This window comes from Anas platyrhynchos, chromosome 1, assembly GCF_047663525.1.
Source record: "Anas platyrhynchos isolate ZD024472 breed Pekin duck chromosome 1, IASCAAS_PekinDuck_T2T, whole genome shotgun sequence".
Classification (NCBI taxonomy): Eukaryota; Metazoa; Chordata; class Aves; order Anseriformes; family Anatidae; genus Anas; species Anas platyrhynchos.
Genome location: NC_092587.1, coordinates 82989075 through 83014774, shown reverse-complemented (window position 1 = coordinate 83014774; position 25700 = coordinate 82989075). Strand labels below are relative to the sequence as shown.

Sequence of the window (25700 nt, the reverse complement as noted above, 5' to 3'; positions counted from 1 at the left end):
GTACTGTGTTCAGTTTTGGGCCCCTCGCTACAAGAAGGACATCGAGGTGCTTGAGCGGGTCCAAAGAAGGGCGACGAAGCTGGTGAGGGGCCTGGAGAGCAAGTCCTATGAGGAGCGGCTGAAGGAGCTGGGCTTGTTCAGCCTAGAGAAGAGGAGGCTCAGGGGTGACCTTATTGCTCTGTATAAGTACATTAAAGGAGGCTGTAGAGAGGTGGGGGTTGGCCTGTTCTCCCATGTGCCTGGTGACAGGACGAGGGGGAATGGGCTAAAGTTACGCCAGGGGAGTTTTAGGTTAGATGTTAGGAAGAATTTCTTTACTGAAAGGGTTGTGAGGCACTGGAACGGGCTGCCCAGGGAGGTGGTGGAGTCACCATCCCTGGAAGTCTTCAAAAGACGTTTAGATGTAGAGCTTAGGGATATGGTTTAGTGGGGACTGTTAGTGTTAGGTTAGAGGTTGGACTCGATGATCTTGAGGTCTCTTCCAACCTAGAAATTCTGTGATTCTGTGATTCTGTGATTCTGTATCAGTATTTAATTTTCTGGAGCAGAAGAAGAATGTTTTAGCATCCTTTATGCCTTTAACAGAAAACTGAGGTCCTAAACAGAGCTAAGGGACTTCTCCCACTGTAAACTGGGTTGTTGTCTTCCTCACAGCTGCCATCATCACAGTTTAGATCTGGTCTGATTTTTCACCGCCCCCTAGTGACTACTTCAGTTTCAGGCAATGGATCTTGCAGTTCCTCTAGAAGCTCTCTGGGATTTCCAAGGAAGACACCTCTTACTTATTTGGAGGCCACACCATTTCCTATGACACTAGGATCATTTCCTTCAGGACGTCCTTAACTTCCCTCCCAGCAAATCCCAAGACCAGCTTTCTGAGATAACAGCACAGCACACAAACCTTGTGTGATTCAGTATATCCGCTTTTGACCATTTCATCCCATTCTTTTCCCACTCCGTCAAGTACCTAAAAAAACATTTGCCTCAAAGTCCTTATCACTTTAAATTGCTACATGTGTGTACTGTGATCAGTTCAGCCATCTACACTTTAGCCGTGTGTTGCTTTTGGAACCTGCTGACTTTGAGGAATGCAGCCTGAGCTGCTCACACTATTCAAAGTCCTCAAATTGTGCTCCTTGTGGGTGGCAAGACACATCCATCAACATATGCTGTAGTTAATCTCTTCCATTTCATTTTATCATAATATAAGTGTCTTGCACCCTAACAGCTAACCCTAAACTTAACTCCTAACTCTAACACTAGAACGAATTCCTAATCCTAAACCTAATTCTATTTAGAAGGCCCATAACCCTAATATTAAATGTAATGGCTAACACTATCCCTAATACTTACCCTAATCCTAACCTTAATGGCTAACCATAAATCTAACCCTAATTTTAAACCAGACCACAAAGCCCTGAACATTAACCTTAACTTTAACCCCAATGGCTAACCCTAACCTCACGGTAACCTTAATGGCTAACCCTAAACTTAATGCTATTGCAAGTATCTATCACTAACCCTATCCCTAAAGGCTAATCTTCACCCCAGCCCTAACTGTAATGTCCCTAACCCAAACCGTAAGCCTGAAGGCTAACCCTAAATAAGATGTAACTCTTAAACCAAAACCTAAATATTAATCCTAACCCTGATCCAAACACTATGACCTCTAATCCTAGTTCAAACCCTAACAACAAGGCCCCTAACACTAACATTAATGGCTAACCATAACTCTGATGACTAACTGGGGACTGACCTGCTGGAGAGCAGCTCTGAAGAGAGGGACCTGGGAGACCTGGTGGACAGCAGGCAGACCACAAGCCAGCAATGTGCCCTTGTGGCCAAGAAAGCCAGTGGTATCCTGGGCTGCATTTGGAAGAGTGTTGCTGGCAGCTCAAGGGAGCTGGTCCTGCCCCTCTACTCAGCCATGGTGAGGCCACACGGGGAGTATTGTGTCCAGTTCTGGGCTTCCCAGTACAAGAGAGACATGGAGCAACTGGAGTGAGTTCAGAGGAGGGCTACAAAGATGCTTCGAGGACTGGAGAACCTTTCTCAGGAGGACAGGCTGAGAGAACTGGGCCTGCTTGCCATGGAAAAGAGAAGACAGAGGGGAGACCTCATCAATGTGTATAAATATCTGAGGGGAGGGTGTTGAGAGGATGGAGACAGTCTCTTTTCAGTTGTGCCAAGTGACAGGACGGGAAACAATGTGCACAAACTGAAGCACAGCAAGTTCCAGCTGAATATGAGAGGGCACTGTGAGGGTGGCATAGCACTGGCACAGGTTATCCAGAGAGGTTATGGCATCTTCTTCTCTGGAGACATTCAAAACCCGCCTGGATGCCATCCTGTGCAATACCATGTACATGTAGATGATCCTACTGGGTAGGGGGGTTGGACTAGATGATCTTTAGAGGTCCCTTCCAACCTCATCCATTCTATGATTCTGTAACTGTAATGACTAACCATAGCATCAACCCAAATGGCTAACCTTAACCCTAACTCCACCACTATCCCTAATGGCTAGCTTAACCCTAACCTTACCTGAACCCTAACGCTAATGAACCCTATCATTAAGTTGTGCTGTAATTCTAACACTAACCCTAAGCCTAATCCACTTAACCCCAACCATAGCCATAACCCTAATACCACAAACACAAACTGGAACACTGACAATAATGACTAACACTAACCTAAACACTACATCTAAATCTATTGGCTAATCCTAAAAACACCTAACCCTAAAACTAAACCTAACCGTGACCCTCACTTGAGCCCTAAATCTAACCCTAATCCTACACCTAATACTAATCTTAAATCTAATGACTAACCCTAAGGCCCCTAGCACTAACCCTAACCCTAACCCTAAACCTAAGGACTGTAACCCTAAAGGCTAACCCTACCATTAATGGCTAATGCTAAATCTAACTTGTAACCTGAATCCCTAACCCTAGCCTTAATGGCTAACCTTAACTATAACCTAACCCTACCCCTTGCCCTAGCCCTACCTCCTAAACCTAACCCCTGCCCCTAACGGAGATCCCCAACCCTACTCACTAACCCTAACACTTACTGCTACATTGGAAATATATTTTCAGTCCTTACTTTGTCTTCTTATTATTCCTTTCCTTTCCTTTCCTTTCCTTTCCTTTCCTTTCCTTTCCTTTCCTTTCCTTTCCTTTCCTTTCCTTTCCTTTCCTTTCCTTTCCTTTCCTTTCCTTTCCTTTCCTTTCCTTTCCTTTCCTTTCCTTTCCTTTCCTTTCCTTTCCAGCAAGAGACAAAAGAGTGGTTGAATATTTGCTGAAAATTCACTCTTAAACCTGAGCTTTCAAGTTCAGTCTTTCTGAATAATTGCTTACCTTTCCCTTCATGATCTCCCATCAAGTATTATTCTTTTCCCTGAACATGATTAAAGTTTTCACTAATTTATTCTTAAAACATTTATTTGCTGCTACTAACTCCTAGTACTGTTCTACAAAATCCCTGGTGTTCTGTGGTCCTTCTTATGTATTTTTTTGTGTTTCAGTTAAAGCCTAATTTAATTTCTCTTTCCCTGCCTAATCACCATCTCTGTATTGCACCAAACCTTTTACAGAATTACTGAATCAGAGCATGGTTGAGGTTGGCAGGGACTTGGTTGACAGGGGAAGGCAGAATTGCACATAATACTCCAGGTGTGGTTTGTCAATGCTGAGTAGAGGGGAAGGATCACTTCCCTCGACCTGCTGGTGACACTCTACCTAATGCAGCCAAGAATACCATTAGTCTTCTTAGCAGCAAGGGCACATTACTGGCTCATGTTCCACTTAGTGTCCACTGGGACTCCTAGGTCCTTTTCTGTAGAGCTGCTTTCCAGTCAGATACCCCCAGCATATGCTGGGGTGGTTAGTATTTAGATGCTCCTCTGATTTAGCCACATTGGTTTCCTATTTCAGCTCTCACTCAACAAGTATTTTGTTTACAAGAGAATCACAGTGAATACATTGCCAACAGAGTATCAGCATCAAATATTGGTTATATCAATAACAGTTCAGACAAGGAGAATCTGTTAACATATAGCAAAACTTCCACCATGAACAAAGAAACAAATTCTACCACATCAGATGTTCCTGAGGCTCATATATGGGTACTGCCTCTTCATCCAACTGCAGCCAGACTGTCTGGCCAGTGATTTGACTCAAATGAATACTGAATGCAACACATATGTGTGACAATGAGTATAAATGGTGAGACTTTGTAGGCAGAAAGTCAAAGAATATGTAACATTTACAATTTTATTGCTTCCAGCATGTTTAGATCACCTCCATCATTACTGTTGGTGAAATCTTAGAGTGGGAGGAAGATACTCCATCAACACCAAAAACCTATGCACCTCTACCGTTTTTTCTTGTTAACCACAACACTGACTTGCAAGCAAATACAAAATAATAAAAAATAATAAAACCAAAGAAAGAAAAACAAACAAACAAGCTTGTAAAAGCTCTTAGGTTTTAGATTTTGCTCAGCTTGTTTAAAAAACACATAAATTAGATCTAATTAGTTTTTAATCAATCTAGTTGAAGAAATTACTCTTTTGGCTGCTTTCACAGGAAACTTAAGTTAAAAGCAAATTATAGCTCCCTGATTGCTACAGACTCGAGAAAACAACTTCCTCTTTTTCACTCATAGCAGCCTTTTTCTCTATTTTTAATCAGATCTGATGAGTAGTTTGTCCTGGGCAAAGAAATGGATGTGTATAGAAACTGATTTCAAATTCATTTCTAATAATGTTTAATAGGTAGTAGATGCAGGCTGGATTTTTCTCCCCAGACAGCTCCTTTTTGAATGCCATGTATAAAATGTGATTCAGAGACAAGAGTCTCAGGTGTGAATAATATTTGATTTATGCCTGGCAAGCACAATTGCAGTCATTAAACTGGGCTTTTATGAGGCTCACAGCATGTTCATAAGCAAACTTGAAGCAAATCTTAATGGATGATAAAGTCACAAGTTTTACTAAGCTATCAGAATAAAAATGAAGTTACAAGAGAATCAAATGAAATGTAAATAAATTGACAGTACAGAAGAATGAAGTTATCAATTGATAGAAGAATTATATGTATAAATAGTCAAACATATATGCATAACATATTTACTGAGTCGTATAGAAAACTAACCACTACATGACAAGCATAGCAGTTGTGGTATAGGTTTGGCTTTAACTTTCTTTTATTTTCCATAATTGTTATGGAATCAATCTGAATATCAGCATTCTTATACAAAAATCTATTAAGCTCTATTTTTATTGTGACATCTGATCTCAGATTAATTTAGTAGCTTTCAGCAGCAGAGAATTGGGGAAGGACAGACAGTTTTGTTTAATCTCATTGGAGAAAGTTCAGTCCTTGCCAACAAAACTATTTCCCCTTCTGTTAATATAGTTTAAGCAAACAGAAGTGAATAGAACTTGCCAACCATAAAAAAAATGAAGCCTTATTCAAAAAGGGCTATTTCTTACAGGCAAAGGGCTTTTTCCTGAAGGCAAAATCCAAATCCAAGCAAAGGTTTTGTAGAAGACAAGGGCTAACACAGCAATTCAGGAACACTCTGAGTAACAGCAATGCTTATCAGAGAATTAAACATGTTTGGAAACAAGGGGAATTTCAGCTTCAAAAGAGGAAGCTTTTAGACAGAGGCTGCTTGCTATAAGAAGCACATGCATATTTGTGATATGAAAGGGTTGATTTTCTGTGATCAAGGTGTTCTGCATGTACTGAAGGACAGGCTCTGAGGACAAAGGAAAGTGAACGTTACTGTTGTCAGGATCTGTACAGGACTAGTTTGCCGTGTCTGAGACAGGAAGCTTAGAGAAAGAAATAGGGTACTCCCTAATATTGTGATAATGTTTTCAATTGACTGTCACCTCCTTTAGTTATCTTATAGATTTGAGCAGTTACTGAGGCAAGCCTTTGTAACACTCCTATAAACAAATAAGAGCATACACTTGTAAGATGAAATTTCTATTAGTAAAGTAACTCTACAGCTGTTCTCTGTTTCATTTGAATCACAGTTGCTAATCATAGCAGCTTCACACGCATCTCTTATTCCCTGAAGCAAGCTGACCAACCCATAACAGAGTGAGACAGAACCCTTTTTATAGTGCCATCAGCACAATATTTCCTGAACTCCTAGGGTAGGACATATATAATCAGAAACTGGGTAAGAAAATAATGTAGAACTGCAGGATATTTTCTCATTATGCACATTATAAAAATGGCAATCTTATTTTACAGCAGTAGGTAGGAGACTTGGGTCCTTTCTTCTGAACTACTGTAATTTTGGTGGCTGAGGGAAGGTATCCAAAACCTCTTCCTTTAGCTTTGTAAATCAGTTAATGTGCTGTAAGAAACACCATGAGAAAATAAACATGTATCCCCACAGTGATTTCTGCACTAAAACTGGGAGTAGCAGAGCTTGGCTCATTTACCTGCACTTCTGAATATCACATCTTAATTTAATAATTGAGATTAATTTATTGCAAGAAGAAAAAGGTAGTTCCTGATCAGTGATGTTCTCATTTAAGAAGCAGAACGAGGTTTGCATCATATTCACAGCTGTTTTTTAATGAGGTTTATTAAAAATCAAGCATATAATACCTGAGAACCAAACATATAATATGTTGCATGGCTGCTAATCCTTGTTATACATATTTGGGTATATGTTAGGAATCAATAATGAATTTATTCTTTTGTATATGGCCTTTATCTTGACATGAGAGAAAAACTGTTTATAATAACAGAATAACAGAATTTTAACAAAATTCTGTTATTTTAACAAAATAACAGAATAACATAATGTATTTTAACAAAATAACAGAATAACAGAATTTCTAATAAAAGAAAACTGTTATTTGAGCTTGTGTCTGTGACACCCTGTGTAGCCCTGACTTGAGCTGAGAGTTTTAGCCTTAACAGCAACCCATTAACTTACCATTTCCAGGCAAAGCATCCCTTGTAGAAGTCTTAGAAGAGGGATGGCCTGTGAGTGAGCATCTGAATTTCCTCTTCTTACTCACTCTTCTGACTCTTGAGGAAACTCCAGCAGCTGACTAATCTGTTAACCAGTTGCCGTCTCTAAGTTGTGACCTGTGTGGGAACAGGGGCGCATTCCTTCTGTTTCCTTGCAAAGTCAATCGGGTTAGTATGAACTATGGAGAAGAGAATCAGCCACTTGCTACTTCCCAGCTGAGAAGTTTGCATGACTAACGTCAAAGCAAGGGCAGAGGCTGGGAAAGGAGGACAGATGTCATCATATGTGGTTACCTGTGATGCAGGAGAGGTGGTTCAACAAATTTGTCAATTCTGCAGCCAGATATAGCCTAGAGTGTGGAAAAACATGTCAGCCTGACCTGTAGGTGGAACTCAGAGCAAATACCACAGCTAATTCCAACAACTGTCTTATTCTGGCTGATGATGTTCTTCCCCTTCAAATTCCCCCCACAGTTTCAGTTACGTGGAGTACTTGTTCGTGTCCTGTGATTCGTGCTCTGGCACTGAGCATTGTTAGGCAGACTCTGTGCTCTCCTTCAGAGATACTTTTCTTTTAGTTGTGGATGAAGAATTCTGTTTGCAGAGGCAGTGGAATACTCCATGATCTTTGGACCAAAGGTATTATTTAAATAATAATTTGTGTTGTTTCATTGCTATTAAAAGACCAGATTGTGGGTGTTAGAACAAAGTAATCCCAGAATCATAGAGAAAGTCATAGTTCTCTGAATATGGTAATAATGAAAGAATGTTACTTAAAGAGGGGATAGTGAGAAGGAAAAAAAAATGCATTCATAAATTGAGAACTGTGGAGACAGATTTTTTAGAATGTAACAACAACGTAATTAAACAAATCCAGTATTTACAAATTTAACTTAGTGTAAAATAATTTTCTAAAATAGAATGAGCAATAGGAAAAAAATAGCTATTGATTACAACAGTGACACTTTCTTGATGGAGAAACACATAGGAAACATAAGTTGTCTGAGCAATATTATGTTTTTAAAAATGTCCATTCCAGATATTTATACTGCATGTCTGAGTATTTGGGTGGAAGGAATACTACCATTCTCAGACTTTGCTATGTTAAAGGAATTTCCTTAATTTTTTCCATCCCTTTGATAACACTTGCTCAAATCATCCTGTATTTCCAACGAAGGAGAAGGCTGATAATGTATTTGAGCACAATTTCATTTAGAACTCTCTAGCATAGCTTTCATGTCAGTGATGAAAAGTCTTAGTTACAGATGTCTTCAGGAGGCTCACAACACTACCCATGGAGCTACTCAGTGTTGCACAGCATGGAAATTTAAAAAAAAAAAAAAAAGTCCCTACTCAAGAAAAGTCAAAACAGTAGGTTACTAGTTTAGTGGACAGTTTTGTTTTGAGATCAAAATAAGGTGAAATAAGGGAGAGGAGAGTCTTCCCATGGAAGATATGTACCTGATGTAATAAAATAAATTAACTGCATGTTCTTAGATACTCTTTAAAAGCAAATTTTGAAAGGAACTGAAGGAGTTTGAGTCAAAGACCACAGATTTGACAGTATCTTTCAAAAGACAATGACTACATCCAAAAGTGAAAATGGGAAAAAAAGAGAGCAAATGAAAATTCAGGCAAAAAAAAAGGGGGGGGGGGGGGGGGGGGGGGAAGGAGGGGGAACTATTGTCTGTGATGCTTCAATTTGCATATATTACACACTGAATTTAGAGGGAGAAGAAACAGAAAGCACAAGCCAATTTCAAAGCAAGTCCCAGAGGGCTTTCTCACAGTTACCCTCAAAAGTAAAATGAGCAAAGTCACCTCTTTTTCTCAAACCTCTATCTTAGAGTTCTTCAGGGAGGAAGAAATTTGTATTCAGCCAAATGGGAGCTGCCTCATGACTCCTCTCAAACTGCTTTAGCCAAAATAAAAGCAGTCATGAATAGGGCAATAACACATATGAGTACATGTACTCATATGTTTTCTTCTCCTTTCGGTAAATAAAGAGCTGAAGGTAACTACTGGTGCATACTGTCATAATTTCAATTAAAATACTTCTCCATTTTTCATCTCTGACATCCACAAATAGTTTGTAATCCTGAGTCACGAGGGCATCTCTGGGAATGGCTGACAGAGCTTCAAAAGGCAAGAAAAACACTAGCTACATAGTGCCTTTTCTGTAGCACTTCTTTAGCAAGGAAAAATGTTTACCTCCCTGAGGACCAACTTCACATACTTCTGAATGTCAGAGATGATTTTTTAAGCCCTGGGTCTTCAAAGCACTCCTAACTCATCAATTATTACTAGCATCCTGAAAAAGTGCCACGGACACAGAGGCACAACACTCTGAAGCGGAGTGCTCATGCACTGGACCATGACCACAAAGTGGGGCAGTTCATTCTCCACCATTAGCCAGTAGCAGGCCATGCCATGAAGTAGAATCTATCTTTCCCCTCTTACCTGGTCCCTTTTGACTCCTTAACAATTCTGGGACATTGCCATTCTTTCAATGGCCTGAAGTTGTAAAAGAGAATCGAGCACAGAATTTGTATTGAAAGTGTCCTTGAAAATGCCTAAGAAATCATATAAGTAGCCAACACAGAGACTCTTTAATTCCTCTTCGTCCCCACAGTCTTCTGGAGACTGCCTCCAAGGAGTTGCATCAGCTGGTTAAAGGCATCCTGTAAAAAAAGGAAGAGAAGCCGTTCACAGCACTGAAGTTTTTCTGTCCCACTTCATGATTCAGCAACTACCTCTAAATCAGCTCACATAAGAGAAGCAGTTTGTCACACACAGTTACCTCTCTTGCCAGGGTATGTGGAGGTATGTCCCTCTACAGACTCCCAGAATCCTTCATCGTGCAGCCACCCCCAGCTACACACCACCTGGAAGACAGCATCCAGGACAGCCTGAGGGACCTTTGAGACTTCTGTCCTCAGCTCCAATTCTAACCCATAAAGAAAGGCAAGGAGTGTTATCTGTTGTGTGTTTTTTGTTGGTGGTGATGGTGGGTTTTGTTTTGTTTATTTCCCCTGGGTTTTATTTCTCTCTCTTATTTTCACTTCTGGTTTGGGTTTTTGCTGCTCTGAGACAGTCATTGCAACACGTCTTGTTATAGCAGTATACTCTGTCTCTTCCATTTATGTTTCCAGTCACCAAATTATTTTAAGTCCTACTCTTATAAACCTGCCTTGGATCAAAGAAAAAACACGGCTATAGGACTATCACATTTTTGTTGTTGTTTGTTTGTTTGTTTGTTTATTATTATTTGACTGAAAGCAAAACTTCTTGTTCACAGGAGAGAAATATGCCTGCTGAGAGGGACTTTCTGTAGGTTTCTATGACTTGGCACAGGCAATTTTATTTAGAATCATAGAAACATAGAATAACCTGAGTTGGAAGGGACTCACAAGGATCACTGAGTCCAGCTCCTGGCTCCACACAGGTCTACCCAAAAATTCAGTCCATATGACTAAGAGCATAGTCCAAAGGCAATCAGGCAATTTAGGCAATCAGTTGTGTAGTTTAATTTGGTGGGACCCTACCTAGGAGGAAAATTGCTCAGTAAAAGTTGCCACCACATAGCAGGTTGGTTTGTGCTCTTGTAGTCTGGAGCAGAAAGAGAATGATCTCTGTTTACAGCAATGAATTCTGGATGAGCCCCCTTTCCTTTTCCAAGGAAGAAATCAATGAGTCTCACTGATCACAAAGAAAATTTTTTATACCCTCTGACACACTTAGGATTCATTCTCCTCTTTCCTAAGAAAAGGCAGTCTGAATCTAGAAGTAAGTAATTACTAGTTGTGTGTTATATGGTACATGCAAAAAAAAAAAAAAAAAAAAAAAAAAGACAGCTGACTGAGAGAAATTCTGTGTTAAACAGAAAAAGAGACCTGCACTCCCAGAGATCTGGGTAAAGGTAAAGACCAAAGTGTACAAGCTTAATATAAAACTTGACAAAAAAAATGGAAACCACCAGAAAGCTATGCTACCAGTCAGGACACCAGACATCAGTCTCACTGTTTTTAAGTATTGTAAAAGCTGAAGAGTTTTACATCTGCTCCACCAAAAGAGGATTCTCTGCATCATTCAGGACAGTGATAGATGTTTTGAATGGGTTGGTGTGGAGACTTCTCCCAAATACATGGAAATAGCACAGGAGATAGACAAATGTGCTGCTAACCAGCAGCCACAAGTGAGTCGGATGAAGGAGCTGCTATTTCACCAATAAATGAGAAAGACATGAGAAAAGGGCCCAGGCTTTTAAACAGGATTAAAGGCCCCTACATCATGTGAACCCAAGCAGTCATAGAAGTGTTTTGCTTATAAGAGGATTCTTTTTTTTGTTGTTGTTGTTGTATTTGTTTGTTTATTTCTAAAAAGATATTAGTTTTTCTTTAGCTAACTGTGTGATATGTATTCTCAACTATTTAAACTATGTAGGATTACTCTCAGTTGTCTTTTACTGTAGTGAGGGATACGTTCCTGTTGCAAAACTAAAGGTCACACATTTCATCGCTTCTGGTAGCTGACATCATCATAAAGTCTCCCCCACCTCCTCCTTCTGTGTCACTTTCTTCCCCTTCTACTTTCAGTTACCCCATTTTCTTCCCCACACAGCCAAGGGCAAGCACGCTCCCCATTCCTCTTTCCTCTGTACCAGGCATTCTAGGTATTCATCCTGCCCTTTGCAGATCAGCGGCTCTGCGTTCCTCCCATAGCATACCCTGTCTGCAGCAATCTTGAACCTCATCACCTTCTTTGTAAACCAGAGGCCTGTCATAGGATGATTCTTGTTGCTAAATGCTATGAAGAATACAGAAATACTTCCACCAGTCAGGGGGAAAATGTAAGATTAACTTTCTCAAAAATCACTCTGAAAACTTCCTGTTTTACCGTTTCATTGGGAGTACTTGAGAAGGTACTGGAGTGTTTTCAAACTCTAAAATACTTGCTTAATTCTTCCTTCTTACAGTATCATGGAGGTCTGCATATTCTTTCTTCATGTAATAATACTTCTCCCAGGTAAGAGGAACATTTTAAATTGTAAAACCTGTTTTGATTACTTGTGTCCTGCTATACATTTTCATCTACTCAGAAACCCATTCCCTAGTAGTAATTAAACATTCCAGTTGTACAATCAAAGTCACAGAACCTATGTGACATATATTTAAATTATGTGCAGAGACTCTATTAAATATCTAGTAAGTATTTTCTCCAGGTTTATATCTTTACATTATATATACTTTATGTTGCTCTTAAATTTTCAGTTTAAATCAATCTTTAAAAATGTGTGTATATCACCTCTGTATACCATAGAGGACAGCAGTATTAAACTGATAATGGACAGTTTGATAAGGAACAACTGGAGTTTTTGGCAGCTGCAGAGATCACTCTGCAGTTTGGTGTTCCAGAAAGGCAGTGAAAACTTTGCTTTAGGAGAGAGACTGTGAATATACTCCTCCTTTTTAACACAGCAGAGGTATTTGCACCTTCTTGGACAGAGGACTGCATTTTCAATTGCAAGAAAAGACTGTTCTCCTAGCCCATCAACACCCATTATAACAATGGATACATGCTGTGGTGAAAGTGGGAGAAAAATCATCCCCTGTGTAATAACAGTATATACTTTTGTTGCATGAAGACATACATGTAATTGTGTATATTGACTATTTCTGTTAACAAGATCAGCAACAGAACTGTTAAATCTGACATTTAATTTGCCATTACATTCTACATTAATTACAGAACAGTTAAATCTGACATATAATTTGTCATTAAACTCTAGATTAATTCTTCAGTGAGACAGAAAGTGTTTACCTGTTTCTGACTTTATGGTCATATTATCCTCAGACACCGATATTTACCACACAGTGTGCACTTTACATTTTCTTCAAAACTGTAATGCTGTGTTGTTGTATGAAGAGAATGAACTTAACTTTCAGAAAAGAAATTATGCAACTATCTCTTTTGTGGCAAAATCTCACTACATACACATGCAAGAACCCTTGACCTCTTGCCTGCTGGCAACCTCTGTATGGTAGGCCTTCCTTGGAAAGTGAAATATAGGAAGTAACAGTAATATAAATATATAAGTAATATAGAATAATATAGTATAATAATGTAGGATAACATAGTATAATAATATAAAATAATATAGCATATAAGTAATACAGTATATAAATAATATATATATAGTAATATAAGAATATAAGTAACAGTTTTGTGACCTGAACTCCACAGGACTAAGTGTGTCAGTTTGAAGAAGTAAGTATCCTCCCACACCTAGTGGGAGAATTTGTGTGTAAATGCTGGTGGTTTTGTTGCTATTGTCGTTGTGTTGCCTCTGTGACTTCAAATACTTGGTGTTCTTTTTCAGCTGATGAAAATCTTAATTTCTTATCTTTCTTTTTTAAGGTATTACTGCCAGTGGGCATCAGGTGAAGTCATTTTTCAATCACACTGCATACCTGTCTTGCTATTTTACAAACTCTCAGAAAACTGACATAAAGGATTTAAGAATTTTTTGGCAAAAAGGCATTGCTGAAGTGGTTCATGAAGTATACTATGGCCAGGAAAAACACGACAACCTTAGTCCCAAATACATAAATCGCACCAAGATGGATATGAACAAATGGACCTTGCAGTTGTTAAATGCAGGGATTGTGGATGAGGGACAATATACCTGTATTATACAGCACAGAGACAAAGAATCACCAAAGGTCATACACAAATCTGAGTGTTCACTGAGCATCATTGGTAAGTAATCTCTGCTAATTGACATCTGTTTTTGTTGGTGGTGGTTCGATGGTTGATTGGTTGGTTGATTCTCTGTCACTTTGTTTAGTCCAGAAACTTGTGGTTGTGTCCCCAGGCCACTGGAGATGTACCTGCACTGGAGCAGAATTTCTAAATATCATTCTCAATAGAAAATCCTCATCTCTGAATTAGCTAGCTCTGTATTAGTAGTACTATGGTGAAAGCAATCAGAAGAAGTAGAAAATAAAGAAATAATTTGTTCAACATTGAACGTTCCTGACTCCCACCCTATCACATTTTATAGTGAAAACCATTCTGCCTTCTTTCTGTTGCTTCCTACAAGTTTTATGGCTTTTAGAACCCCAGAAAATACATGTTTTATTTACACTTGATGCACTGTCTTCTATTAAAAGCAATAGTATTAGCATTTACTACTAAAACATAGTATTAGCATTGTTGGAGATAAATCACAATTGAAACAAAAAGATCTCTGCAAACACCCAGCTATTTTATGAAGATATAAATTGTAGGGAAAATTAAGAAAAGAGCAGCTCATATGTGGAGGAGTAGAAAATCATATGCTCAGTTAAGGGAGGAGTGAAAATATCTCTGAAGAAAAAATGCAGGCATTGATGAGACTTAACTTGATTTCTTTCATGTTAAAGACAGAAAATCTTTAGAGGGATGGGGTTCAGTGAGGAAGCAATATTGTCCTAATATGTATAATATTTTAGTAATTCCTAATATATTTTCATAATGTTTTTCTATTTTAAATTGCTCTCCTGGCAACCTTTGTTCATGTGGCTGTGTTTTCTCTACTGCTAGGATAGTGGTAGTTATTAGTAATAAGAGCTTCTAACTTCCACTGGTGTTCTCAGACCTCAGGATACTGCTTCAAAAGAGAACAGGCCATGTGTAACAGCAGCCAGAAACAGCGTACCAAGACTTCTGAGCCTATTTAGTATTGTGCTACCAGCAGATGTTTTCTCAGCCCACAAACAGATAGAAAGTCTAGATTAATTCTGGTTCTCCCAGAATTTATTTCCATGACAAGTATTTTCAGCAAACTTTCAGACCTCATAATTGGCACTCAGTATCAAGATCTCTAATTTAAGAGCTGCTTAGTATCAACCATTCAATTAATTCAACATGTTCCAGAAGTCTTATAAATAAGCATTAAAACTTTTCCAAACCTTTAATTTAGGAAGGTTGTTTTACACTATTTGCTGCTGTGTTTCTTTCAAATTACTTTCTGTTCAAAAAGCTCCCAAAGGAAGGAACAATATGGAATTCCATGAGAATAAAAAATACTAAAATAAAAAATACTAAAATAAAAAAAAAAAAAAAAAACAAATGTTGAAATGTGCCTGTGCTTATCTACACTTTCTTAACTAGAAACTTACAGCACGCATAGAGAACTTTTTTGTATTATGGAATTTCACACTTTTTGTATTATGGAATTTCACTCTTAAAATGGACATAAGAAAATTTGACTGCTATACAGGAATGAAAGGACAGTCACAGAAAACTATCTAGACCACTTGATGACCAAACCTATTCCAAAATACCCAAGCACCTTCTAATGTAGTTTATGCATCTAGATTATATATATTACATCAGGACAATACATAGGTAAAGGTATGTATATTATATGAATTTTATAAAGCCAAGATTATTTATATAAGAACAATGAACACAGATCGTTCTCCAGAAAAGGTGGGTTTCGTAATGGAAAACTTTGACTCTTAAAACAGACAAGGTAGGGATTTTGTGGACAAGCTGTTTAACTGGAAATTCTGATCTTTCTGCTACATGTATGTAGTGCTTACTCTGGACTGATCAACAAGGGAAGAAGACTAGGAAAGCTATTTAAAAATAGGCTCTCTTCAAATTCTTGATGGTAGATCCAATGCCAGAATACAGACTAGAGTTTGTGTCCTCATTTTATAGAAGGAACACTGAAAAGTTTAAAAGCATGAACAAAAGCTGTACTAGAATTATCTGAGGGCTGGGAAAAAATACAGTCATAGAATATCCTGAGTTGGAAGGGACCCTTAAGGATCATCAAGTCCAACTCTTGACACCACACAGGTCTACCCAAAAGTTCAGACCATGTGACTAAGTGCACAGTCCAATCTCTTCTTAAATTCGGACAGGCTCGGTGCAGTGACCACTTCCCTGGGGAGCCTGTTCCAGTGTGCAACCACTCTCTCTGTGAAGAACCCCCTCCTGATGCCAAGCCTAAATTTCCCCTGCCTCAGCTTAACCCCGTTCCCGCGGGTCCTGTCACTGGTGTTAATGGAGAAAAGGTCTCCTGCCTCTCGACACCCCCTTACGAGGAAGTTGTAGACTGAAGTCCAAGTGGAGATGTCCAAGTAGAGATGTTGAAAGATTAATCAATTACTTTTTAACAAAGAAGACTTTAAAGAGTCTTGTTTTCTAAGTATGGGAACCCAAAATATACATAAAATAATATATATTTTAAAAGGCTAAATAATTCATTGAAGATATAAAAAAAGTCAGTGGCTGGGAAGCAAGTGAGTAAGCTGCATTGTCACTTTAGGATGCAAAAACAAAACCAGGTAGGGTGATTAAGCCATTGGGAAAAATAATAAAGGCCTGATGGATCTGCTGTGTCTTGAGGTAGCCTACTTGGAAGATGTTATCTTTAATTACAAATATTGTCCTGAAATATGCTTTTCTGTTAGCAATGCAGATACAAAACTCACACATAAGTAGTGCACACTCTGCATGCAAGCATCATCACTTTTCAGTAAATTAAGCTTCCCTTCCAGAAGCCATGAAAATGAAAGTGCTTTGATAAGGGTATATTCCCCTATTTCCAGTTGCTTACTGTCAGTAAGATTGAAACTCTTAAATCACTTAGATGATATGGCAAGTTTCACAGCCATGGATTACCTTTCTGCCCTCCCCATAAAATACTAAGAATAAATACTCCAGACCAGGAGCTAAAGTGAGCAGTCAGATAAGCAAGTCAGACCTTAAGGAGAAAAAGGAGGCTTGAACCCTCCCAAGGGACAACTTAACTACATTTTTTTAGGGTGCAAACAATATGTTTTTTTGTTTGTTTGTTTGTTTGTTTGTTTGTTTTGTTTTTCCTTCCGGACTCTTCCAGGCATTCAATTGACTAGAATAAATCTGTTTCCCTATGAACAAACAAAAGCAACATGATTTTAGCTTGGAGAAGAGGAGAATGAGAGGTGACCTTATTTATGTTTGTAAATATGTAAAAGGTGAGCGTCAGGAGGACAGAATGGGTGTAAGCTGGAATATAAAAGGTTCTGCTTAAATATGAGACAAAACTTTTTCACGGTGAGGGTGACAGAACACTGGAACAGGCTGCCCAGAGGGTTGTGGAGTCTCCTTTTGAATGTCTAGAGACATTCAAAACCTGCCTGGATGCACTCCAGTGTGACCTGATCTAGTTGTTCCTGCTCCAGCAGGGGGATTGGACTTGATGATCTTTCAAGGTCCCTTCCAATCCCTAACATTCTGTAATCATATTTCTTCCTCCATTTACATTAAGGATTCACTGGGGCAAGGATTACAGCATGGATCCAACACTTTGAGTATGTATATAGAAGAGTCAGACCCCTTAGGCTCATATTTTTCTAAGAATATTTTGCCCATCTCCAATATTTCTCCATGTTGTCTTTAGCACAAAAATACTTTGACTCTGAAATACTTAAGTGTTTTCAATGAAGTCCTGAGCCTGTTACTTTTTTGTTTTCATTAAAAGATCCTGCTTATCCTTCATGTTTTATGTTTACACAGTCCTTTTTTACCAGTTATTTCTTGACTTGGAAACTTGGCTTTTTAAAGCAACAGGCTTGTTTTTCATTGATTGGGAAGAGTATGCAGTGTCACAGAGTAAAGAAACCTGTACTGTAGTCACTTCCACATTTTAAGCTGAGCTAAGGGAGGCCTACGTTTCAAGTTAAGATGAGTGAATTTCTTTGAGCTGCAAAACAATCACTCGTAATATTGACAGACACCAAGGATGTGTCTACCCATGACAACACTGGACCTTCAACTTACCTCATCTGAAATCCCTCAGATAATTTATTTGCACACATTTCAAAATTAGAGGTTTGTATTTCAACTCATAATTAATCAAGAAGTTGAGGGTAGGTACTACTGTATCTCATTCCAATTTTGTGCTTAAGCAGGCCTGCAAGTTGTCCAGCTTTGATTATTCTAAAGTGTCAATTGGTCCAAAGAAGATGGGAGAGATGGAGGCCCACTCTCTGGCTGATCTGACCTATGCCATTGAAAAGTCCCAAGGTGAAGGAGAAGCAAGTCAGTGTATGCAACAAAAATATAACAAACCCTTCTTAGGACCCATATTGCTTTTCTGGGAAGATTGTTTAGATTTGATTATGCCTGAAAATCTCAAATAATTGACAGGAACTGTCACAAGATGTGGTGTGTCCAACTCATGATGCTTTTTCTTTGCTCTGTTTCAGCCAACTATAGTCAACCTGAGATAACACAGCTACCCACTGGGGAACTAAAGCCCAAAGAAAACTTGAATCTTTCCTGTTCTTCCAGCGGAGGTTATCCAGAACCCAGACAGATGATTTGGCTAATTTCATATGAAAACACAACAAATAGGCATATACATCATATGGATATCTCACAGGATGCTGTAACAAAGCTGTACAATGTTACCAGCAAGCTGAATATCACAGTTCCTACAAACGTCCTCACTAATATTAGCTGCTTACTTCACCTTAGAGAGGAGCTGGGGAGCCTTGTCTCAGCGCCACTAGTGATCGGTGAGTTTTCATTTGCCAGTTCAGATTTTTGCATGGGTAGGAGATGGGAACACTGTAGTAGAAATGATCACAGATGGCAGCATAGTCAAGGCAGAGAATAAATTCTAAGCAGCAGTATGGTCTAGTTACAAGGGTTGTATGTTCTCCATCCTTTTCACTGATAGCCAAGGCCACCAAATTCCTTCTCCTTATCTTACCATAGGAAGCCTTATTAGAGCAGGGAGTTGGCACAGGGAAGGAAGACGACTGATACACTGTTTAGAACAGGGGATGTTCATCCCTTCCCTAAATGCTGCTGCAGCAACAAAGCAACCTGGATGCCAGTATTAGGCTTCAACCAGTCTCTGGAGGTGACATTTCACTATTAAGATAGAGGTTGCTGCATCACAGAATCAGAGAACTGATGAGGTTTGAAGAAGCACCTGGAGATCACCCCACACAAAACAGGGTCAATAGGTAGCTCAGGGCCTCATCCAGTTGGTTTTAAGTATCTCCAATCATGGAGACTCCACAACCTCTCTCAGCAATCTGTTCCAATGTTTGACCACTCTCACAGTAAATACGTTTTGTTTTGTTTTTCTGATGTTGAAGTGCTTGAGCTGCTATTCCTAACCTCTCTTGATAGAAAGGCTGAAGGTTGAACAGAAAAGACCCTTGGACCAAATTTAGTTCACAGGCAGCCAAATAGACTGCACTGAGCTTAAATGTAAGGACCATGAAACTTTGACCAGTCTCAGAAGCATTCCTGGTGGTTTTCATAATATTTGGCATATAGAGTGTGTATTCCAAAATGACCACTTAGGGATTCTTTTCTCTGGGATTGTGGTGTGGTTTTTTTTTTTTGGTTTGTTTGTTTGTTTGTTTTCCAGACACCTCTTGTAAGATATGTATGTTCTGTGCCATTCTAAATATTCCCTGATTTATTAATGACTACAGTGTCAGTTGTGTTTAGGTATTCTTTGTCTGCCACACAGTTTGCTACTTTCACTTTTCTAGCTGAATACTGTATGCCACAGTGAGCCCTCATGGATCAGGGTTCCATGTGAATGAACCTTTCTTTCAACTAAAAATGTATTTTATTTATTGCTTGGGATAGGAAAACATCCAACATCTTTTATTTTTATTTATTTATTTTATTTATTTATTATTTTTTATTCATAAGCTACAGCACAAACACATAAAAATAAAGATGTTTCCCACTTTGGTCATTCGCCTTGCACATCTCCTTTAGTGTTGAAGCTGTGCTTCAACTCACAGGAACATGGAGCCCAGAGATGCTGGTAGCATTGCAAGAAAGTCTGCTAGGGAAGTACAGGCTTCCCTACTTAACACTTACTGCAGATGTAAAAGAGGATTGCAACTCGTTCCTAAAGAAGTTCCACAGAGCAATTTTCTTCATTTATCTTTAGCTAAAGGGTTAAGTCATCAGTGCTATATATAGTAAACTGCCTCTGAAGTCCTTACATTAAAGTAATGTAAATATTGTAATGTAAAATTGTATTGTAATTGTAAAATATATACATAATGCAACATATTGTATTGTAATTGTAAAATAATATAAATGTATACGTAATTTTAGTGTAATTAACATTAAAATACAATTCAGAAATCTTCTGAGGTTTGCATAGCCTACGTGTTGCTCAAGAGTAATACCATCAATAGTATTAGCCATAATTTTGCATCCCCCTCTTCCCTGTTCAGTTCTCTCCTCCCTTGCTTTACGAAAGTAAGCCACTTGATAAATAGTGATGGTGGGTAAGAAACCAGAAATTCTAGATAAAAAACAACTTTATTTGATGACAACTGACGCTGTATTTGTTGCTATCCCTAGCAACCAAGAACTCAAAAGGACAATAATCAGAAATAAAGGGAAACTCCCTTGAACTCCTTGCTTCTTTCACATCCCTTATGGCTTTTCATTAGGCTTCAATCATCAGTTCCAACAGATACCAAATAGTGAGAAATCCCAGGTTCTTGAAATTCGCACAGTAGCACAGAGCTGCAGTAGCACAGCAGTGGCCTCATAGGCCCTTGTATTAATCAAGCTGATGATTTCTCATGTTACCCAAACTTCAGAAATAATACTTTGCCTTACTGTTGTTGATGTCATTTAGCCTTGGTGGACTTGCTGGTTATTGGAAATGGAAATAAACCATATAGATAGTGATTATTTAACATTATTAAAGTACTGTAAAAGTAAAGTATACTGAGGGCCTTTCCCTAAACTTTTAATTCACATATTAATTTTGAGTTAGATTGGTTAAGCCAATTGTCACCAAATTAAATCTTTGTTGTGTGCATGTCCTCTGTTTTCTTATTCAGAGATACAGAGAGAAGAAACGGAACAAGGGAAGGTAAATTTCTTTGGCCCACTTATAGCTGTAATTATACTGATCACACTTCTTCTGGGTTTTGTGATATTGAAGAACAGAAATATCTCATCTACCAGCCAGAGTAAGTAATTACTTCTCATTCAGCTTTACCTATATATAGCTGCTGACAGAAAATTGGCTTTTATGCTGGACTTAAATTAAACTTCCTTGGACAATTTAGTTCCTGCAACAATTTAGTCTATCCAGCATATCCAAACATTTTTCTCTTATCTCCTCCTGCAACCATTTGTCCCTCTTCTTTGTGCTGTGTGAGATTGTCATGGCACAAACATACCATTTTTTCCTGCACTTTCATCTTTTTAATGGCTTATTGTTAGATTTGGCACTTTATAAATCTTTATTGTCCATCAACATTTATAAGAAAAGTGGAGCTGGAGGAAGGATGAGATGAGGCTTCTGTCAAATGCAAGTATCACTGTCATCATTGAGGTGAAGGGTCCAAGGCATTGCTCCACCACAGGCTGCCCAGTACTAGACTGGAAAAATTATCATATACCAGAACAGAATGTGATCTTTGTTTTGAATTTATCTGTTTTGTTGCAACACTAAGTCTCAGCAGTCCAGGGTTTATTCTGTGCTGAAAGGGCCCTTATGCTGGCATCAAAGTCTATCCTTCCTTTGTAGTAAGAAGGAAATTCATTCGTCACAGACAGTCCTCATTCCTCACAGAGACAAAGATCCTGAGGCCAACCTCATTCTTCCAAATCCTAAGATAAATGGACATGTGTTATCAATACTTTTTCAGCTCCTATTTCTCATGTTTCTGTAAATCACACGTTCATTTATTTTAGGTGTCAGCCTACCAGTCTAGAAGCTATCAAGCTTGAAATGGAGGCCAACAGCCAGAGTGTTGACTGGGAACTATCTCTGCATACAGTGAGGCCCGAGGTCCCATAGTATCGGATGCTGTGCCAGAACAAGAATCCTCTCCAGGTACTCTGCAGAACAACATGCAACATGTTTGTCTGATGACTGAGACCTACTATCCAGTGTTCTCTTTTATTTTTGCTACAGAATGGTAGCAAGTACAATGTTCTGCTTGCCTATTTGACTTTCTTTCACCCTTTGGGAAAACTGCTAATTTAATGGGCTTTTAGGCCAAACAAGTGCCAGTGCTCTCCTCAGTCTTCCACATAATTCATTGGAAAGCACAAGAATTTTCCTGGCTCTTGGTGTGCTTACTCTGTCTGAACTCCTGATAACAGAAGAGTAGAGGTAATGCCACCTTGGAGCGTCCTGCACCCAGTGTTTTGTTTCACTGCCACATGGACTAATGTATTTTTGCCTTCTGTGATACTGCTCAGAAATGAAGAACTGAATTTAATGAACCCATGAAAACTGGAAAGAAGAGATGAACCCCTTGCCATCTACATCCCACAGAAGAAGGATTCTTCCTTTCTTTCAGCACAGAGATATGCAAAGACAATGCCTTTAGCAACCAGACTGGAAGGAGGATGGTGAGATCTGAGGGGCAGAGATCTTCCCACTTTGTCAGTAGTAACAGATATCCAGAGAAGCACAGCAGGAGCTGCTCCAACTGTTATAAGGACAAAAGAGACTCATTTTATTTTTGCTAGGACTCCTTCACAGTCTTGACAGGACTACAGAAAACTTTGCTATGCAGTTAGCAGCACTACTATTACTAGCTAAGTGGCAGCTTTTTTTAAGGGCAGGAGCTGACTTGGAAAAATCCTGAGTGTCTGCATAAGGAGAAACTGTTTAAAAATCAAATAATTCCCCAAACCTGTGCAGTTCTTCAGTTGGATGGTTGAGTTTGATCCCTGTGACCTTTTTGCTGTACCCTTCATTATGCACTGTAACATCATTAAATCTTGTCAGTGAAAGTCAATGAAGAAAGCAGAACAGGGTGGATTACAGAAGGAAATGTCTCAAAAATTGAGAAAGAGTTGGGCCACAGTCTGTGAACCATAACCCTCACTGGAAATATGAACAGAGGCAGTGTATTAGTCATGAGCCATAAATGCTTTGGGCAGAGCCATTGTGGCTTTGTACTAGTAACTTTCTTGTAAAACTCCACACTGGAAAGAGGAACTTCAGGACACTTCCCCACCTTCTGAGAAAGTCATGCAATTCCTATAGGATATTTGAAACTAGAAATAAGCTGAAGGAAAGATTTGTTTTGAATATAATTTATGGCTATTTTAATTACTTTTCTTTACTGCCATTGGAGCTTATTATGCCCAGATGGTTAGTATCTCTTACACTTTGTTCATCTGTATTCTGACCAGATGCTGTACTGCAGGTTTTTCTGATGGATGTAAGGAAATTAAAGCTCGAGTTATCACTTATTTGTATATAAATTTATCTAAATGTATCTAAATATAAATTTAGATATACAAAGTTAAGCTAAGCAGATACTGAAAACATTTTATAAGTAGGTTGTGTTCCAGTTTGGTTGACTATGTTCTCCCTTTCTTAATTGTGTTTCAAAATGTAAAGATGCACCAATCCATACATGATACTGTGCTCAACTATAGGGTATAGTTTTACCTTTCAGAACAGGTTCTCTGTTTCATTTAAAATGTGCTAGTTCTGCAATTTTGAACAATCTTTGCACTTTATATTCTTTAACACCACTGACGTCTTTCAGGAAGAATGCAGTAGAACTGAGATAAAATTTTCTGAGATCTTGATTGTGTTTGTAAGCTTGACATTTTCAACATAAACGAGGACATGAACATCACATTCACAAGACAAAATTCAGCTTAGAGTTACACTCTATGGACATAAATTCTCTATCATTTCTGCCAATTACAAATATTTTCTGTTAAATGATGTTAAGAGTTGCTAGATTCCACCTGGTTTTACCTCCATTTTCACGTGGATAAGAGAATTTGCATGTCTTTTTGAGTTAGCAAAACCATTTGGGAGTCTGTTTACTAAGCTATTTACACTAACATCACATACTTTCATTCAGATTAGTATCATTCAAATTATATGAAAAGTCAAAGGTTTTATTTTTATGTAAGAGTTTATATTTGCTAGCAAAGTTATTTAATTATATTAAAGTATACATATGTGTATTATTTTTGTGATATATATATATATATTATTTTGTGTGTGTGTGTGCCGGTGTTTTAATCTCCTGACATTAAAGCAGTGTATTGGGGAATAATGATATCCTGTGTTCTAGGGGAGGAAATGCTCCCAGAATTGCTCTCAGAAGCAAGTGAATAAAAAAATATTGCTGCAATGACCAAGAATGATACAACTAAATGTTTCATATGTTCATTCATGGACATGCACAACTCTGTGTATGCACACATCCTTGACTTGCTGACCTATATTCTTCAAAGATAAGATACAAAATTACAGCCTGAAAACTTGGCCTTTTGATTCTATTTGGTAGGTTGTCAAATACATCTCCAGTGTGTCACTCAATCTCCTCTAACTCTTGGTTAACATTTGATTCCCTAAACAAAGCATGCATTAAACTGTCAGGTGTACTAACTCAGGAAGATACTCAGTAGGTTTCTGTTGTCCCTCTTGATCTCTTTAACTCATGCTGGAATTCATTTTTTGTTGTTTTGTTTTGCTTTTTTTTTTCTTCCAAAATTTCCCTTCCCACTCAACTGATTCCCCTCAAATCCTCATTAACATCGAGTCTTGTCTGAACAACACAGAGAGCCCACATTACTGCTACAAACAAGCCCTGTGGGTCTCCCATCTTCCATATGACTAGACTCACTCATGTACCTATACACTCTTGAACTCACAGCCTCAGAACTCTCATCAGTCCTGAAGTGCTGCAGAGCTGGTCAGCTTTAAACACGGAGGGTAGAAAAAACCATTACCAGCCTTTCATGTTTGTCCACAGTAAAAAATAATAGCCAGCTTATGGGGAAGATATCTGGAAAGTTTTGCTATGTCTCAGAGTCCTTCTCAAACATATTTGCTTAACCAAAAAATAAAAATAAAAATAAAAATAAAAATCCTAGCACATGGCAATTCAACAGCTTTTCCAAGATGTCTTAAAAAGATATGTCTTTTTTAAGAAGACATGTCAACAGCTTTTCCAACATGTCTTAAAAGTCCCTCAGAGGGGCTTTTGACCACAATTCATTGACTACTATCACTCTACTATCACTACCAACAGATATAACCAGACACACACACACACACACACACAAACACACACACACAAAAAAAAAGTCACACAGTGGGTTAGGTTTCTTTGTTCATAATAAGTGAACTTGTCTGTTTCACCTTTTCTCTAAGGAGGAAATAATTTGCCATCCCTCTATTTGAGGCTGCCAAATTCCTTTTATTACCTTCTCAGTATCCCTACCTCTTCTTTTCTTGCTCTTGAATTAATGATCCCTAATTGCCTCCTGTACCTAAAGGGTATTAAAAAGCAGACAGTCTTTAGGAAAAATCTTAATTTGTGTTGATTCAAATGCATTAATCCTCTGCACCATCATGGGTAGTGAGCACAGTAGGAAGGCACAAGAAAAGTGTAGCTGAGGTATTTGCATTTTTGTCTTCCACAGCAATACACTCAGATTTCCTTACCTGCTTTGTAGATTTCTTTTTTTTTTTTCCCTTTTTTTTCTTTTTTTTTTTTTTCCTTTTGGAAGCATGTGTTAAGTCATTTAGTAACTCCACAAACATGGCAAACAAACAAATGAGCAGACACTCATTACATACCACAGCACGGAAGAGCTTCATTTAAAAAAACTTTATGTTTAGGTGTAACATTACAGAACTGAAAATGTGAGAAA

The 25700-nt window shown here is 38.4% G+C and overlaps 1 protein-coding gene across 2 annotated transcripts; it reads left to right on the top strand.

The window, feature by feature from the left end:
- Window positions 1-7522: 7522 nt before the first annotated feature.
- CD86 (CD86 molecule) lies at window positions 7523-24156 on the top strand. Of its 2 annotated transcripts, none has more exons than XM_038173079.2 (7): window positions 7523-7646; window positions 9640-9971; window positions 11983-12032; window positions 13425-13766; window positions 18254-18565; window positions 20888-21019; window positions 21750-24156. In XM_038173079.2, exons 2-7 carry the CDS (start codon window positions 9823-9825, stop codon window positions 21767-21769), a joined length of 1005 nt encoding a protein of 334 aa, XP_038029007.2. In that variant the 5' UTR covers window positions 7523-7646; window positions 9640-9822; the 3' UTR covers window positions 21770-24156. The 2 variants fall into 2 exon arrangements, with proteins under 2 accessions (XP_038029007.2, XP_038029006.2); XM_038173078.2 differs by having other exon boundaries at window positions 7528-7646; window positions 9820-9971.
- The last annotated feature ends 1544 nt before the right edge of the window (window positions 24157-25700 follow it).

Bases quoted from the DNA above. Each gene is read 5' to 3' on its own strand.
- CD86 (XM_038173078.2), top strand. The intron at 9,972-11,982 runs GCAAGGAGTGTT...TCCTTCTTACAG, and splicing joins ATTCTAACCCATAAAGAAAG to TATCATGGAGGTCTGCATAT. The intron at 21,020-21,749 runs GTAAGTAATTAC...CATTTATTTTAG, and splicing joins TATCTCATCTACCAGCCAGA to GTGTCAGCCTACCAGTCTAG.